We start from the raw sequence: 19174 nt of genomic DNA, 5'->3' as shown, positions 1-19174 counted from the left end.
CTTCCTTCCTTCCTTCCTTCCTTCCTTCCTTCCTTCCTTCCTTCCTTCCTTCCTTTTTCAAGACAGGGTTTCTCTGTATAGCCCTGGCTATCCTGGAACTCACTCTGTAGACCAGACTGGCCTCGAACTCAGAAATCTGCCTGCCTCTGCCTCCCGAGTGCTGGGGACTTTCAACCCCTGCCCTTTGTGCCTTTCTGCTCCTCCTTGCAGGGGATCGCAGGAGCCACCACGCCTGATTTATGCCGTGCTGGGGATGGAACCCAGGGTCTCCGGCATGCCAGATGAGTCACACCCTGAGCTGTTGTGTGCATTTTACTACAACTATTTTTTTTTCAAAAGGAAGAATAATGAGGTGGTTGTGTGGAGACACAGGGGTGCGGCAGGGCTGGGCTGTTGCCTGCAAGGTTGGTGCTTCTGCAGTAGTTTGTTTTAAGCATCCATGCTGAGAGGTGTTTTTTTAAGCATCAGCTTTGCAAGGCTGGGCTCTGGGCTCTGAGACACATTCCTGAATCACATGAAAGTCCCTGCCTTGCCCAGGTTGACATTCTGAAGGAGGTGAATGGCCAAGAGAAAAGATAAATATAGAGGCTGGGGAGACAACTCTGCCACTGTGTGGTTACCACACAAGCGTGAAGGCCTGAGTCTGATGCCCAGAACGAATGTGAAAAGCCAGGCTCAGTGCTGCACAGCTGCGACCCCACACTGGCTCCAGTGAGGGACCCTGTCTCAAAAAACACAGTGAGGAGCAACTGAAAAGACACCTCACATCAACGGTGGCCCACATACAGTCACCATTCCCCCCCAATACAGGCACATACACAAAATATGGTCTGACAGATGCTCATCAGGGGTGGGGTGAACAGGGTTGGGCAGTGGTTCAGAGCAAAGGCCTAAAGGCGGGGGGGGGGGAGGCTGACAGCTGTGACTGGATCTCAGTGACCAAGGAGAGTGACAGGAGATGAAGACAAGGAGATGGGGGGGGGCAGGAGTGCTGAGGGGCTGGGGCTGGGGACTGCATGGGGAACACTTGGGCCATTATAATCCTGGTGCTCACTAGTGCCCTCTACTGGCTATTTATAGAACAGTCTTAGGAAGGAAAGAGTGGGAGGTGGGCTGAGCTCTCAGGCTTCCTCTTGAGGTTGTTAGGTAACAAAGAGAAAGTTGAGGGCAGAATGGGTCTAGGCAGGTCTAGGTGGATCTAGGCAGGTCTAGGCAGGTGTAGGCAGGTGGGCCAGGGTTGGATTCCAAGCCAAGGAGGAGTAGATGCCATGTAGGAAGACGAAGTTAACAAAATAGAGGGGGTCGGGAATAAGGACAGAGTAAGGCCTCGAGGCTGGAAACATGGTGCCGAGGAATGGGTCCTGCAAGGCCCTGGGCTTCCATTCCCAGAGCCTGCCAAGCATATGCAAGAGACCCTGGGTTCCCCAACTGAGGTGTAGTAGAAAGCCAGTGGAGGGCCTGGAGAGGCAGAGAAGATTGGAGATGCTGGGAAGGGGAAGACAAGAAAAGAAGAAGGAAGGGAGTATCACAAGGAAGGGAATATCACAAGGATGGGAGTAGCACAAGGAAGGGAGTAGCACAAGGAAGAGAGTAGCACAAGGATGGGAACAGCACAAGGAAGGGAGTAGCACAAGGAAGGGAGTATCACAAGGAGAGGAGTAGCTCAAGGAAGGGAGTACCACAAGGAAGGGAGTAGCACACTTCTCTCTTAGGTATGAAATCTAATGGAGGTCAGTCTAGTCAGGCCAGACAGGGACAGTAAAGTCACACAGGGCTGCTGTCAGGGACATTCCACCTGATCTGAGAATGCCTTTGGAGCTCTGCTCTGCACCTGGGCCACAGTGGAGGTTAGCACAGTTCCAAACTGCCAGGAGAAGGGATGAGAAATGTCTCCCCTTGTCACATACAAAAAATGGCATGTTAGATGACAACTTAGTTCAGGCTCAGCTTCGTCAACCTCTGTGTAAACTTGGATCACTGAATCTGTGAATATATGCGATGGTCAAACGAGGCATGGTAGCACACATGCTGACCTCAGCAAACAGGGAGACTGAGGCAGGAGAATGTCTGGTTAGCTAAAGCTGTGAAGAGTGACTTCTGTCAGTCTATCAAGCAGGCAAGTAATTTGAGCATATTGCCGCATGCCTGGCATTCCAGCACTGGAGAGGCACAGGCAAAAGAATTGGGGATTCATGGTCACCTTTGACTTTGTAACTAGTTCAAGGCCAGCCTGGGCTATATGAGATCTGCACCAAAAAAGAAAGAGAGAAGAGGAGTGGGAAAGAGGAAAACCAGTCTCTTGCTAGAGACAGACTCCCAGAAAACAAGCCAAGTCTGCACTGAGGGGTGGGGGCTGGCCCAACCTGATGTCCATTTGCTTGGACTCTGTCTGTCCACAGGCCCCAGGCGACCCTAAGCTTAGGAGAACTGTCACGCTGGGGGCCACATCAAGCCCGACAGTCCCTGCACGGAGCCAGCTGTCTGTATTCAGCTGAGCTGTCCTGGATAGTTCTGCGCCTGATGGCTGTTGTTGCAGGCCAGGGCAGGCAACGGATGTCTGGAATACAGGTCTCCACTCCTATGTCCGGTCAGATGCCAAACAGCAACTTTTCCTCTACTTACTGAGCACAAGGAGAAAGAACGTGGCTCCCAAAGCTGCCCATTTAAACCCCAGGTCATGCCCACTGCCAATCTGTGAGGCTCAAAGAACATCTTAGCTTCTCTCCCCTGTTTTGATCCTTATGCAGTGGGGAGACAGGCACGACAGGGGCACACGTGTGACTTTGACATCCAGTCTCATTTCAGCAGGTGTCATATCTGCGTGCTCCAGTGTTACTATAAATGTTTGTGTGTGAACACCCATGATCTTCATACCTAAGCCTCCCAAGTGCCGAGATTATAAGTGCAATAATCACACCTAGCTCAGATTTTGTTTTTATTTTCTTTCACCTTTTTGAGATGAAACCTAAAGTCTTATACTTGATAGACAAAAAAAAAAAACAAAAAACCAAACAAACAAAACAAAAAAAACCCTACCACTGAGCCACAGCACAGCCCTCACTAGGAATTCTAGGCAGTAGCTCTACCATTGCCCCTCGCTGGGGAATCTAGGCAGGCACTCTACTGCCACACACCCCCAGCCCCTCAAATCTAAAACCCCTATTTGGCTTTCTGCTTGTAATAACTCAACTCATCAGAACATCAGCCATAAGCTGGAGCAGGAACTTGGGAGGGGAGCGTCCTGTGGGCTTTTGCTGTCAGGATATTATGCACTAAGCCTTAGTCTTGAAAGATGCTTCCAGTCACGACAACAAATAACTCTCACCCGTGTCTTCCAAAGGAGATAGTACAGATAGAGCCCAAGCTTCCCAGGGTGATGTGCATCTGGGACTGAGGCGTGGCTGTATGCCTGGCATCCCGGGTTCCATGCCTAGCTTGGCTAAGGAAGGAGAAAGCTGAACAGGGTGTTGTCCAACTTTTGTCTCAGCTGCTCCAGAGGAGAAGGAAGGAAGATCACAATCTAGAGGCCTGTCTGCGCTACCAAGGGGGGCTGTGAAACCCAGGGGGACTGTGAAAAACAATGTAGTGGCTCTATGCAGCTTACGTGTCTCCAAGAGTCCACACAGTGGGTTACATGCCTAGAGATGGAGGATGGGAGGGAGTGGGGGAGGAGAAAGAGGTGAGAGGAGAGGAGAGAGGGAGAGGAAGGGCGATGATAAAGAGAGGGGAGAGGAAGAGAAGGAAGGGGAGGAGGGGGAAGAGAGGAGGAGGAAGCAGAGGAGGAAGAGGAAAAAGGGAAAAGAAAGATGAGAAAGATGGGGAGGAAGAGGGAAGGGAGGAGGGAGGAGAAAGAGATGACGGTGATTTTCATTTCCTAGACCTCTCCCAACCTCAGACAGGCCTTGGAAACACAGCCCTGCCCCCAGGTGAGCGCCTTCTGTCTCTGAGTCAGGACTAGATCCTTCCCACAACGAGAGAAGGTCACCAGCTTCCCGGCACCTCTGACTGTGACAGTGCACAGAGTCCCTGGCATGGCAACCTTGCCCAGTCAACAACCCCTCTTCCTTCCTGTTCCACTATTTCCTGTGTCTGCCTCAGCTGCCTCCCTGCCCTGGGGAGAGGAGAGAAATCACTGCCGGCAAACCGCAGGGACACTGGCCAGATGCCCCAAACGAGGCGGACTGGCATTTAACACAGTTCAGGAGGAAAGCCCCAGCCCTGTAGACAGTCAGACAACAATGTCTTCTCCAGCCCCACAGAGGAGATGGACAAGCCAGCTCAAGGCTGAGCAAGGTCACCAGCCCCTGTCAGGTCCTCCCTGGGCAGAAGCCATGGTGCTGTCCAGCGTGCTGAAACTGCTTCTTCCAAAGATCCCGCTTTCCCTAACAGTTAACTGGACACTTTGGCAAGGAAACCCGACTGACAGGATTAGTTTGGGAAGTAGTTCTTGCTCTGGTAAAGTCCCAGTCCCCTCCCCGGGCAGGAGGAGCATGTGCATATACTATTCAGTTCATGAGCTAGTCCTGTGAATGGTTAAGCATCACGCACATGGGCTGTCCAGACTGTATGATGCTGGAGAGATGTGGATGAAGGAGATGGAAGTGTTATGGTCAGCAAGATGGTAGCTTGCCTGGGTACAACCTATACTGGTGTCAAAGTCAGGTTCCTCCTGCCTCAGCTTCCTGGGAGCTGGACTGACAAATATTCACAGTGACCCTCGCCTTACAAAGTGGCACATGGAAAACAAAGGCTGCCCAAACTCCTGTGGTTTGAATAAGGCATGGAGACCTTTGCCACCCACTACGCAGAGTTCCCCTTACAATCCTCCAGTGCTCACTCATGAAGGCCCAGGTACTTGATTCAATGCCATGTGCCATTTCCTGAATTCTTCTGATTCCTGCCACAGCTCGAGAAGGTAGACACTCTATCACACTTCTTCTCATAATAAGACAAAGACCCAGAGTGAGGGCAAGGCCCACAGTCAACGCCGCACTCTCCCATGACCTTAAAGCCCATATTTTCACCCCTGGCTCACACCAACCTTTCATTTCTAGTAAAATATATTTTAAAAATGTATTATACTTAGTGTGTAATGGGGGTGAGGCACAGTGTACGATGGTGCATCTATGGAGGTCAGAGGACAATCTGCAGGAATTTGTTCTTTCTTTCCCCCACAGGGGTCCTGAGGATGGAACCCAGGTCATCAGGTTTGTCAGGACGCACTGTCCCCTGCTGGAAGCATCTCATTAGCCCCCCTGTAATATCATTTGTCCATTTACTCCCTCGTCTCTATGCAACCCAAATACGGCAAATACATAAAGGAATCCCTGGACTTCCTCTCCCAGAGCGCTCTGCTTCAAGCTGACATCTGTGAACCTTTTGACTTTGGAGGAAAGCATGTAAGACTCAGAATGGAGCGAGCTGCCTTGGTTTAAATCCACCACTGTCAGGTGGTGACTGGACAGCATCAGTTTCTCTACTTGTGAAATGGGGAAAACTTAGCAGTTCACACATAGACCGGCTATACTGACACCACCTGAGATTTTTTAGCATCAACTCTGTAGCTAATACCAGACAGAGATAGGCATGGACCATGGGTTTCTGGGAGGAGAAATGCAAGTTCAACTCCAGCCTTGACTACCAGAGCTCAAGACCAAACGAGGTGATCCCAAAGTAAAGCAGGGTTGGGATGTAGCTCAGTGGTAGAATGTGTAGGATACACGAAGCCCTGGCTCCACCCCAACAAACAACAGGAAAGAAACGTGCAACCCATTCACAGGGCTATTGGGTTAAACACAGATCTGAGTCAGAGTCTAACTTGGGCTCATGTGACACTGGCTCAGGATGGCTTCCTAGAAGTGACTGAAGTCCCAAGGAGCTGCAGGGACTGTTACAAGCAGCTTCCTCTCTCTGACACATCTCTCTGTGAAAGGCTTGGGAGGCCAAAAGGCAACACTGGGCACAAAACTGTTAAATGTAATGCCTGGCACACAGGAGGTGCTTGGCAGATTACAGGCATAACTAGGGTGGCCACAGTCTGGGCCAACATTGACACTACTCTACAAGAACTGAGCACAAATACATGAATCTCAACAAATCTCACCACAGCCCACCACTTGGAAAGATCAATGCTCTTATCAGTTGGCATGGATCAAGAAGGGTTCATAGCATTTATTGTACAGCATGGAAGCCATGTGGCACTCTGATTGGACAGAAATAATTGCAGATAAAAATCACACACACAGAAAGCAACTTGTACATCAGAATGATGGCTATTTGTTGGTTTCAAGATGCTGTTTATATGTGCAGGTGTCTCAGGGCAGCCACAACAAAAGTGAAGAGAAGGTGTAGACCCACTATGTGTTTCCTCAACTGAACAAAAGGAGTCAACATTAGAGGTTTATGACTTTGCCCTTTGATGCCTGTAGAACTATTCCTTAAGTAGACAGCAAAAAGAGTAAAGGAGTTGGAATTCTCTGAGTTTCCTTTCTTTCTGATTATTGTTCGTGTTTTTTGTTTGTTTGTTTGCAGTACCATGTACAGAACCCATGATCTTACACACACTCCCAAGCACTGGGGAATAAACCCAGGGCCTTGCTGATGACTGGAAAATGATCCATCTACCTCTCACAGAGCCAAGCTCCCAGCCCCTCACTGGTGATTTCTAAGTTGGTACATGAACCCCGAGCCACGGTCCCACATGCTGTGACTCACTGAGAATAAGTAACTTGCATAAAGCCACATTGAAACTGAGCCCAGCACTCTGGTTGATCTATTTCCATCAGAGGATGGCACCCATCTCCTGAAGTGTATTCTAGAATAATCGATTGTCAAATGTATCACCACATTACAAATACATAATTACTTGTTTCACTGACCATCTACTATATGAGGTTTGCCACTAGGCCTGCGACTACCAAACACTACTTTACCTCTCATCTGCTAAAGTCTGTATGTAGTCTTGTCTTAAAAAACAAAAAACCAAAAAAACCTTATCTATTTGTTTATTCACTTTGTATGTGTGCACTAGTGTATGCATGCATACATGTGTATAAGTGTGTGTGCATGCATGTGTGTGCATGCATGTGTAGGTCAGAGGATAACATGGGGCATTCAGTTCTCTTCCTATGATGTGATCATGCTAGATCACCAGACTGACATCTATTATGCAATGCCCTACTGTTCCATCAATCATGTGTCTATAATCAGATCTGCAACTCAATCATTTATCTATTTATCTAATAACTTACCTAGGTGCTAGGGAGATGGCCAGTGGGTAGAATGCTTGCTGCACAGGCCTGGGGATCTGAGTTTGGATCCCCAGCACCCTCATAAAAAGCTGGGTGTGGCAGTGTGTGCCTGTGACTCCAGTGCTGGTGGGCCAGTGAGCGCTAGGTTCTGTGAGAGACCTTGTCTCATTAAAATAGAGGTGCAGACACTTGGGGGAGACATTGGGCATCAACTGCTGGCCTCCACATATACACAGAGACATGTGTATGCACACTGCATGTGCCGCATATGCATGCACACATAGAGACACATGTGAACACATACATGCATGTGTACATATGCAGACATACACACCTGCCCAACTACCTGCTTTTGTCTTTCTCATATGTTACCATCTATATCCATCATTTATCTTTCCAACAACCTATCTTCTATCCATCTATTATCCATCTATCCTCCATCTGCCATCTGTTACCATCCATCTATGCATCCACCCACCTAGCCATTCCATGCATCCATCCACGCATCCATCCACCCACCTACCCACCCATCCACCCATCCATGCATGGATGCATTCATTAATCATCCATCCATCCATCATCCACCCATCCATCCATACACGCATACACACACACATACATACATACATACATACACACACACATACATACATACACCCATCATCTGTTTATATCATTTGTTTCCCTGAACATCACAGTAAGAACTCCATCATCTCAGAACATGCATAACCTCATTCCACACTTCTTTGGGTTTTTTTTTTCTCTTTTCTTTCTTTTCATGAGACAGGGTTTCTCTATGTAGTCCTGGTTGTCCTGGAACTCACTCTGTAGACCAGGCTGGCCTCCAACTCAAAGATCTGTCTGCCTCTGCCTCCTGCATGCTGGGAGTAAAGGCGTGTGCCACCATTATCCCCAAAAGAGAATTCTCTCCCTTTCTCTTTTTTCATTCACATTTCCTAAATGTTCATCCTGCATGTTTTTGTTTTAATCCTCAGAATTTCAATAAATGCCCCCAAAGCCAACAAATCTATGGTTAAGATACTTCCCACCAAACCTCACACAAGACAAAGGCAAAAAGCCCTGACCGTCCACAAGACCCAGTTGCTGACTGAACACTGCAGGCCTCTCAGGAATGGAAGACAGCCAGCTAATCAGCAAAAGCTCATTAAAGCTACCACTTGTCTCAGTGCCCAATCCATCCCCAAGTCCCTCTCCCTCCAAGGCAGAATTTAGCACTGAATCACCACTGCTGACAGGGTAGAGGGCTGGCTCTGCAGGGTTTCTCCTGCACAGCTCAGCAGACAGAGCCCCAGCGAGACCCAGGGATGGGATGAGAGCACCGGATCTGAGTTAAGAAGAGTTACCAGACAACAAGGAAGCAGGCCGACCAGATAAACAAGCAAGACAAATAGGGAGGTGGGCTGTACCGATGGGAAAGGAGATGAGAACGAGGCAGGTACAGGGAGTAGGAGGAGAAGCATCTGAGGCTGGGCAGTAGGGAGGTCCCCAAATCAGAAAGAAATACAGATTAGCAAAACATGTGCGCACACACACATGCTCACAGAGTCAAAGACTACAGACCAAAGATGCATTCACCCACACTGTTCACCACACATAAACACACACACCCTACACATAAACATGCACACCACACATACAAACACATGTATACATACACATATACATACAGACCACACAAATACACACACAAATACAAACAACATATATACACAGATACACACAAACACAAATCACCCTGTGGCAAAAATGGGAGTGGATACCAACACTCATCTGGTACGGATGTGGAGAACCAAACACAAGTCCCCTGTAAGACAGCAAGTGCTTTTATCCACCAAGCATCTCCCCAGTCCCTACTGTACATTTTTATTAACACAGCTGGACCACTGGGTTGTTTAAAGATGAGTTTCCTAGCAACAGAAGGGAAAAGTGTCTGATTCTATGTCAAGTATCAAGAGCCTGCCAAGGGCCCAAGCCACAAGCCTTAACATGAGGGACAGCATGCCCTCCGCAAACCCAAGGACTCTGAGATCCCACCCAAGACCCTGCAACACATCAGTCACACCAGACACAGGCTCGGATGGGAGAACTCCTCTAAGGAGAGACAGGGCCTTGAAACAAAGGTAATGTGGCAGTGATGGTGGTTCCGTTCCAGATCTCAGGGGGATGAGCCCAGCCAGCCTAGCATAGGTGGGCAGCTCTGGGATTAGGTCCATTACGACACATACAGGAGGACGGTGGACGTCTAGTAAGTAAAGTGCTTGCTGCACAAACAAAGACCTGAGGTCAGATTCCCACAACCCACATAAAATCTGGATGTGGTTGCAATCCCAGTGCCAAGGAGATGGAGCCAGGAGGATGTAGGCATAATGTTATTGTGCACTGTGTAAAGATTATCCTTGTATTAATCAAATGCTTGTTTCTCTGTCCTCATATCTCGTTGCAATCCAGACACAGCATTGTCATGCTTAGTCCAAGTATTTCCTGTTTCAAGATTGTGTAAACATTGTTTTGACTTGTCAATAAAAGCTGATCAGACAATGCCTGGCAGAAGAAAGAATATGGCTGCTGCCAGCCAGAGGAAGGAGAGAGAGAAGAGGAAGAGGGGATTTGCCACGAGGAAGGAGTCCAGAGAGACAACATGGAGAAGCACCCGAAGCCCAGCGAGGCAGACCAATACTAAAATGGGGATTTGGCCTGGGAGGTGGCCAGAGTATTCTAGAGTTATTATTAGAATAGGTTATTATTAGAATAGGTTATTAGCTGCCCAGTTATTGTGTTATAAAGCTTCTCAAATAAATTTTATAGTCTCTAGCTCTATCATTTGGGAGCTAGCCTGGGACAAAGAAAAACTGCCTCTTTAAAAAACATTTTTGCAGGAGGTTGCCTGGGACTCTCTGGCCAGCTAGCCTAAACTACTTGATTAGCTCTAGGCCAGAGAGATCCTCTCAGAACACAAGGTGAGCTATGCTTGAAGAACCAGGCCCAAGGCTGAGCCTTGGCCTCACAGCCCTGTGCACACAGGTGCAGAAACATACGGCCACCCCTAACCACACTCGAACTATACACATTTACACCTACACACATACCTACATATATACATCCACACACACTCTCCTCTACATCCTCACAATACAGACACACACCTACACACATCGACATGCATGCTTACAAATATATGCACTTGTACCAGTCTGTGGTGGTGTATGCCTTTAATCCCAGCACTGGGGAGGCAGAGGGAGTCAGATGTCTGAGTTTGAGGCCAGCCTGGTCTACAGGGTGAGTTCCAGGACAGCCAGGGCTACACAGAGAAACCCTGTCTCAACAAAACAAAACACCAAATGTACACACACACACTTGCACCACACACCTACATGCCCTCACACATTCAATGTACACACTCACACCTACACACACCAAAACATATACCCACTCATATCCACACACACCTGTACATGCACACCTACATACCCTTAACATATACACTGGTAAAAACATAGACATTCACACACACACAAACACAGTCTTACACCTACACACAAGATGCACACACAAAAAAGAATAGGAGAAGAAACAGGCACATCTCCAGTGACAACCAGATGCCGACTCTGGCCTAATCAACAGACTCACCCCTTGATGGAGTCTTACTGTGCTGGCATTATTGAGAAATGGGACCTGTTTGGGAAAAGTGGGTCTCTAGGACCACCTTGCAGTTCCCCATCTGCCTGTCTTTTCCAGGCTACAGAGAGTGTAGAGGAGCCTCCACACAAGCACCTGCCAGGGCACTGTGCTGTCCAAGAGCACAGACCACTACCTTGGGATGAAGTCTCTGATCCTGTCAGCCAAAATAAAACCTTCCTCCTTGAGGTGAGTTATGTCAGGCATTTTGTTATTGTGATGAAGAAAGTACTCAGGATGTGAGACATGCGGCAAAAGCAAAAGCAACAAGATCTGGGGTGGCAGCAAAACCTGGAGAGCCACTGGGAACAACAACATGACCATAGGAAAGAGAGGTGAAGAGGGTGTCCAGGGAGGAAGGGTCTCAGGACTGAGCAGCTGAGTGACCCAGAGAAGAACAGGAGGAGGGCAGAGAAAGTCCCCCAGTCATTACAAGACTTCCAGGTGCACTCTGGGGTCTGAAAGGAGTCCTTGGAGTCTCTACCAAGGTTGGCTACATAGTAACTGTCCTGGTTAGCTGTTCCGACTTTACACAGCCAAGAGTCACCTCTCAACTGAGAACTGCCTAGATTGCACTGGCCTGTAGGCATTCAATGCAGCACTGTTGGTTGTTAACTGATGTAGTAGGGTGGCATCGTTCCCCAGGCAGGTGGTTGTACACTGTAAGAAAGAGCTAGCTGAACATGTGCCAGAGACTGAGCAAGCCTGCAAGCAGTGTTCCTCCATGGTTTCTGCTTCGAGTTCCTGGTTTGATGTCCTTCAGTGATAGCTATGTCCTGGAAGTATTGCAGAATAAATCTGTTCCTCTTCTAGTTGCTTTCAGTCAGATAGCTTTTTATCCCAGCAACAGAGTGAAAGAATCCCAAGCCCACCTCCACTTGTTTCTAAGCACAAGCTCACATTTCCCAGCTGCTGTGACTGACTTCTAGCCAACACACACTTGCATCCATCTTGCAGTGATGGAAATCAAATCCAGGGCTCGTGGAAGGCAAGACCTCTACCACAGCCCCACCCCCTGGGATACGAACAAAGGAGAACAAGATCCAAGTCCTTTCCAGCCCACAAACGCTCCCAGCATCCCCATGTTCATTTGCCTTCTGTGGTTTATGGTTAATAGATGCAAAGTTTGGACAAACTGCAGCTTGACAGTAAAGAGCCACAATACAGAGAGGGCTCTAGGCTGTCGATAACCAGGGGGAGACAAAACTGCCAATCAGAAAACACCAGCTTTGACCTTCAATGAGCAACAAACTTCCACTAGGTAGAAGTCATTCCTAGTTCGGAACCATGTGTTGAGATGGGAAGTGTATATACATTTGCTTGTCAACCACAGCTCATTCCTTGCATTCACATCAGAAACTCCCTTAAAGACACAAGCACAACCTGCCAAAGTCCAAACCATAGTCCATGCAGCCAAGAATCCTCAATGGCCAGCACCATGAACAGTTACTACATCACCAAGCAAAGGAGTTCTCAGGCCCTTGGTTTGTAGGTTTAAATGCCAGCCTCACTGCTCAGCAGATGGAGGGTGCTTCTCTGTCTTGGCCAGTGGGTTGGGAATGGCAGCATCTTCTGCCCTCCTGGGTTATAGGGAGGTATACACGGCCATATCCACGAGGCACTGTAGAAGCTGCCAGCTACAACAGGCCATTGTTTCAGTTCTATTTGACAGCACTCTCTGCTATGAAGGGTGAAGACACAGAGGTGGTAGGTAGGAGACAGAGTGTGCTAACGCACACTGGGCACAGGTCTCCAAGCCCAGCCTGACCACACATGCCATGAAACTAATCACCGCTTGATATCCTTGGGAAAAACACGCTAAAGAATATGATGCAGTCACCTACCCTGTTAGCACCACGACAAAGTCCATGACGTTCCAGCCATTCCTCAGGTAGGAGCCTTTGTGGAAGGCAAAGCCAAGAGCCACGATCTTAATTCCAGCCTCAAAACAGAAGATTCCAATGAAGTATGGTTCTGTGTCATCCTGGAAGGGAGAGACAGCATTGTCAGTGACATAAGCGGTATGAAGCACACCCGTAGATGTGTGCCCATCTCCCCCTTCCAATGGGCCTAGTCACCAAAGGCTGAGACCTCTGAAACTAACTTCAAAGGAACACATTCTGCAAGGTGACCTGCCTCAGATACTGTGTCACAATGAAAGAATGCTAAGAACAACCCACTTCCTGGGTTAGGAGTACCAATCTCCCACACTTAGAGATGTGGCTGTTGCCTTGGTGAAGACTATGAAGGCCAAGAGGGCACTACTCAGCAGTAGAAGCTGGTCTAGAATCCACTAGTGAGAAGCTGAGGGTGTGTGTACTCCAGGAATAAAGCCCTAGTGTAGAATCCCCTAGTACGGGGCAAAGCCATGGCTCAGTGTTAGAGAGCTGGCCTAGCATATGTGGGGATCTGGGTTCATCCTTAGTATAGCAAAAAAACAAATAGGCAATAAATAAACAATCCAAGTCTGTATTTGACTATTAGTAGAGCAAAACAACCCTAAAATGATGTAACTGAGACAATGATAGATCTCTAGATACTGACTGATTCTGAGGATTTGGTGGTACTTGTGCTGGGTATAAAAACCATTCTTATGGCAACATGAGATGTCTGCACTTCTAGTTATGCTGATATAAGGACATGGCTGTCAACTGTGGATGTGTCCTATACTTCTGCTGAGGAAGATGAGAATGGAGGATAACTAAGGTCAAGGAAGTGTGCAGAATGGGGTCCCAGTGACTGAATTTGAGGAATAAGTTCACAGTGGCTAACTGCTCTGTTCGATACTTATGTATCGCTTTTTTCATGAAAATTTTGCGTCTCAGCATGAAACAGGAAACAGAATTTGGATTGAGCATGATGTCTTCACAGTGCGAAGGTCACTGTGCCCTGGTGTATACCAGGTCTGCTGGGTTTCCAGGGTGGGGTTGGGTGGTGAGGGCTTCCATGTCCCCAGGGTGGGGTTGGGCAGTAAGGGCTTCCATGTCCCCAGGTCACTGATGATGGTGCAAAGCAGGCTTTCTCCCACACATGTCTCAGCCCGGGGACCCAGACCCCTTCCACCTCATTGCTCACCAGCCGCTCAGACATGGGTGTCTTGTCGTCATCAGGGAGGTGCTGCTCCAGGGCCAGGACGATGCAGTTAGCAATGATGGTGGCCAGGATCATGTACTCGAAGGGAGTGTGGGGGTTAAGGAGCAGACCTCCAATGGCTTTGTGATCAGCACTCTGACCTCTCCCAGCAACCCAATCCAACATCTCCAGCCCACCCCCTTGTCCCTCAGGTCCTCAGTCTTTCCCATCCCTACCCCATTCATACACACAGTCACCTCCCTTTCAGGCTGGAGGACACCCCTGCCTCTCACAGGCCTGCACCGATGACTTTTAAAAAACGTTTCTATTAGCATGTACTAGTTACATGTGTGGGTCATATTCAAGCCCCTTCCCCTTTCTTGTCCCCTCCTCTCTGTGTCCCTTTCTAACCCAGTCCCCTTGTCCTTCTTCTGATTTCTTTTCCCTCCCTTTCTGCCTCCCTCCCTCCCTTCCTCAGTGAGTTTAAGGTTGCCCACAGAAGCACAGGTACTTCATCAGTGAGAAAGATGTTACCACACTGGCTGCAGATAAGTCCTCATCGAGGGACAAAGCCTTGTGACCCCTCTTTCCTCCATGGCATGGTGTTTACAGGCCCAATCTTGTGCACACAGCCCAGCAGCCACAGCGTGCCAGGCCCCAGCCTTCACTCATTCCTTGCATTCTTTCCACCCCTGCAGAGCCATGACTACAAATGCAGGAGCTCTGCATTGGCTGAGAGACACCCCAGCATTCCCGGCATTCCCCGCTACTGCAGACAGAGCCAAGGGCAGAAGACAGCAAAGTTTCTGGACTCACAGAGAAGCCAGTAAGCGAAATGAGCTCAGCACCCAGAGCACACTAGATGGTGAACTAGATGCAGGAGATGGCGAACTCAGCACCCAGAGCACACTAGATGGTGTGGAGGGCATGGTTGTGCTAGCATCTACGAATCCAACTGGCCAGAGATGAAAAGTATTTGGCAAGAGAGAAATGTGTCAGGCTGAGCACAGACTCTAAACAACACTCTGCAGGAACAAATGAGCAGTGTGCCCTGTGCTCCCATACTGGGTCTTCTACATCACCAAGTGATGCACTGGCCTCTCTGGGAGGAGGTGTACAGGTCTGATGAGCAGGGCTTAAGTGTCTGCACATTTTGGTATTAATGGGGGCCAGGAACTGACCCACTGTGAATACTGAGGGGTGACAACAGGCCACACTTATCATAAGATGGAGAATGGTACAGAGAAGAGGGAGGAAAGGGACTTGGTAAAACGGAGTAGTCTGAGGGTTGACTCTGTAAAATGCCTGCTGTACAAGCGTGGGGATCTCAGTTCAAGCCCCAGCACCCACTTCAAAGCTCGGGAGATTGGTGCACACCTGAAACTCATGCACTGTGGAGGTGGGAGGGGATCCCCAGAGCTTGCTGGCTATCTAGCTGCAACAGGGGATTCTAGGTTTATTGAGATACTCTATTTAAAAAAGCTCAGAGGGGAATGATTGAAGATCAGTGACCTCTAACTTCTGCATGCATACAGCCATACATGTGCACATACATACCTGTGCACACACATGTATGCACACACATACATCCCAAAACCTTGTTCTGCTGTGATATCCAAAGCACAAGAAACAACAAAAGAAAACCATTTATGGGCCAATGAGATGGCTTAGTGGGTAAAGGCACCTAGTGCCAATTCCGGAAACCTGGGCAGGATTCCCAGAACCAATATGGTAGAAGGAGAGAACCGACTCTTGAAAGTTGTCTTCAGACCTCCATCCATGAACTGTGCGCACATGCTCATGCACACCGCCCCCTAAACGTGCACTTCTCACACATGGCTCTTCCCCCACAGATTTTAAAAACACCACAGGGAGGTATCAGTTTTCACTCCCATTAGAACAACAGAAAGTAAAACAAAGCAGAATGCACTGGGGGTTGAGAGGATTTGGGGGGCTCGGGGACCCTGTGCATTGCTTTAGGCATTTCCTAGAAAGGTTAAATATGGAATTACCAGCCCACACTGGGATTTTATGCTGAGGTTCAGAAAGAGTTAAAAACAATCAGAACTTAAACACTCTTGTATGGCTGACAGCAACACGTTCTTGATCACCTACCAAAAAGTGGAAGTGGCCTATAAGGGTATTGCTGGACAGGCAAGTAAGAATGAAGGGGCTGCTCTGTCCAGTGTGGACGATTGCTTAGCCTAGATGCCCTGCTTCATGTCCTGCTACGTGGACAAACCTGAGATCAGGAGGCTGAGTGAAGGGCACAAGGTGCCAAGAAGCAGACAGCCACTGTATGTGGAATACACAGAGCCAGCAGGTCTTCAAGGCACCTTCCTGGAAGCTGGGGGCTGAGGGAGAAAGTGATGGCTTCATGTGTGGGAAATAGATACACAGTTGCAGGACACTGTGGCTGTACTGAATGCCAGGGAGTTAGTCTCAGAGGCAGACAGATCTCAGGGATTTCAAGGCCAGCCTGCTCTACATAGCCAGTTCCTGACCAGCAACCAGCGAGGGCTACAAAGTGTAATTCAGCCTTGGGGGTGGGGTGGGTTTGAGAGAGGTAGAGGACAGTTCCGTTCTTAGTATCTGGGCCCCATGGGCACTGCACTCAACTCTCTCTCTCTCTCTCTCTCTCTCTCTCTCTCTCTCTCTCTCTCTCTCTCTCTCTCTCTCTCTCTCTCTCTCTCTCTCTCCCACACACACACACACACACACTCTTTTTGTGGGCTTGAGATGCCTCAGCCCAGCCATAAAAGGCTGAGCCTCATAACCAGAATAAATCTTTTTAAGCTAGTGGTGGCTTTAGAGCAGGCATCCCAGGAGGTGATCTGACAGTATCTGTCTTCTCAGTCTCTCTCCTTCACCCCAGGAACTGACTGCTGGGCCCCATGGGGCCTCAGCACTTGGGAGGACCCATGCTGCTCCTACATGAGGGCTTGACACACAGACTAGTTCACAGCAAAATCACACTGTTCTCTGGCTCAGTCTCTCAGAGGCAACCCTAGTCCATCGGGTTCTAGATGGAGCTAGAAACCTTGGAGCTGGAAGGCAAGAGGGAACAGGTGATGTTAGCCATGCAGTCACAGCACTCTGAGTACGGGGACAGTGGGTTCCCAGCCTGACATAGTGCCTGAGTGGGCACTGTCCTGGGCACTGTAGGATATGGAGTAGCATGTGTGGCTCTAAAACCAAAGGCACCACCGCGTGTCCCCAGGGGCAGTGTGCCCTCCCATTCCACATGGGGAGAACTGCCTTCCTGTGTAGGAACTAGATACACAGTTGCAAGACACTGTGACTATATGGAATGCCTTTGAAAAGTTTCCCTTTGAAAAGTTAACTGGCTTGGTTTCCCTTTGATCTTGATCGTACTTTTGTTGTTATTGTTTTGTCTTGATTTTTTTGTTTTGTTTTGTTTTGTTTGAGGCAGAGGCTTAACATGTAGCCTCAAACTCAGGAGCCTCCTGCCTCAGCCTCCCAAATGATGGGATCACAGGCCACTGTATTCTGGAAGTGCTATCAGTCTACCCCTTAGAGGGTTGGAAGGAGCTGAGCCTGGACCCATTTTCCAGGTGGAAAGGCAGAGAGAGTGAACATAGGAGGAAGTGACTCAGGGAGGCAGGAAAGCCAGGCCCTTCCTGTGTTTTGCTTCAGTCTCACTGCCCAGCTGCAAACAGCAATTTAGGAAGATAACAAAACCTTCTCAGAGCCCATCAGTGACTGGCTTCTTGCCTCTCAGTGCCCGTGACTAGCCCCAGAACAAAGCGCTGCAGACTCCCCTCTGTCTCACCCTGCAGCTTGGAAAACAAGAGCTGATATTTGCACACAGAGAAAGGGAGGCCAAGCCCTTGCTGGCGATTTGAATGAGACTCACATCCTCACACAGCCAGCCCGCCCAGCCTGAGTGGCTGCTTCTTCTCAGAGCCACCATCTCCTGCTGGCATTCCTTGGCTTCCTGTCCCCAGATGGCTGCCATGGAAGTGCCTTAGCAGCAGCTGGCACCACGTTTAGGTGCTGCTGTGTCAGCAAGGTTCCTATTGCCTAGGCTTCAGAACCCAGAATTCCCCAGGTCTGAAAGGAAGCCCTGGCATGCAGCAGAGGGTCAGCAAGACCCCACTCCTTCCTAGCATGCAGGCAGAGGGTCAGTGAGACTCCCACTCCTTCTTTGAAACTTCACTGCATTTATCTGTCAGTTTTCAAAGTGCTGGGGATGGAACCCTGTGCCTCATGCATGCTAAGCAAGAGCTATACCCCTGAGTCATATCCTCAGTCCTCTTTCTAGTTTTTATTTCAAGACAGGATCTCACGCAGTCACCCAGGCTGGCCTCTGAGTCACACTGCAGCTCAGGGAAGCCTTACAACTGCAACTCTCCTGCCTCGGCCTCCTGAGTCCTCAGAATGACAGACCCACACCCCCAGCTCAGATCCTGACACTCGATTTCATTTTCTTTTTGTCAAACTCAGATGCAAGTGCTTCCAATTGTCACTTCACAGGCCCTAAGCATGTGTCACTTCCAATTGTCACTTCACAGGCCCTAAGCATGAGAGTCAGTGCTAGCATGCCTCACGCTCTGGTCACACAAAGCATCATGGCCCTTTAAGGATGCAGTCTGAGCCCTGCATCTACCTGCTGAGTCAGAAGGAGTCTCTGGAGCTTCTGGGGCTATGTGCAGACACAGTTCAGAAAGCCTCTGCTCAAAAAAAAAAAAAAAAAAAAAAAAGACAGAAAGCCTCTGCTCCACTTCAGGGTGGGTGGAACCAGGTGCTCGGAGCTCTGAGTCTTCTCGGGAGGAGGGCTCTTCCTTTTCTTCCCAGTTTGTACCTCCACATTCAAGAGTCCCGATGATTTCAAGAGTCCTAGATTCCCCCACTCAGGTCTGGGGGCTGAGAAGACACCCCACATCTTGATGAAGCAGGAGTACTGTTGGGATGGGGGGCAGGCAAGCAGAAGACTGCAGGTTATAATGTGTGCGAGCACTCAATAGGCCTCATCTCATTTGGAAGAAAAGCTGGGGACCTCTCCATGGTGGTCTGGGAGCAGCCACTGCTCTCTCTCTCTCTCTCTCTCTCTCTCTCTCTCTCTCTCTCTCTCTCTCTCTCTCTCTTTGTCTCTCTAGATGTTCCCAGAGCTTCCAAGCATCCCAGGCGTGTCT

The 19174-nt window shown here is 49.0% G+C and overlaps 1 protein-coding gene across 6 annotated transcripts in view; it reads right to left on the bottom strand.

Annotated features, from left to right (window-relative positions):
* Positions 1 to 19174, bottom strand: part of Cacna1a (calcium voltage-gated channel subunit alpha1 A) — a 293753-nt gene that overhangs the window by 160148 nt on the left and 114431 nt on the right. For all 6 annotated transcript variants that reach the window (XM_029480502.1, XM_029480505.1, XM_029480504.1 and 3 more), the window contains exons 4-5: positions 14022 to 14127; positions 12791 to 12930 (exon numbers count right to left, since the gene is read on the bottom strand). In XM_029480502.1, coding sequence (XP_029336362.1) covers positions 12791 to 12930; positions 14022 to 14127 — 246 coding nt within the window. The remainder of the gene's footprint in view (positions 1 to 12790; positions 12931 to 14021; positions 14128 to 19174) is intronic.

This window comes from Mus caroli, chromosome 8 (assembly GCF_900094665.2).
Source record: "Mus caroli chromosome 8, CAROLI_EIJ_v1.1, whole genome shotgun sequence".
NCBI classification, from domain to species: Eukaryota; Metazoa; Chordata; class Mammalia; order Rodentia; family Muridae; genus Mus; species Mus caroli.
The sequence above is the reverse complement of the archived record's forward strand: the minus strand, read 5'-3'. Positions and strand labels throughout refer to the sequence as shown.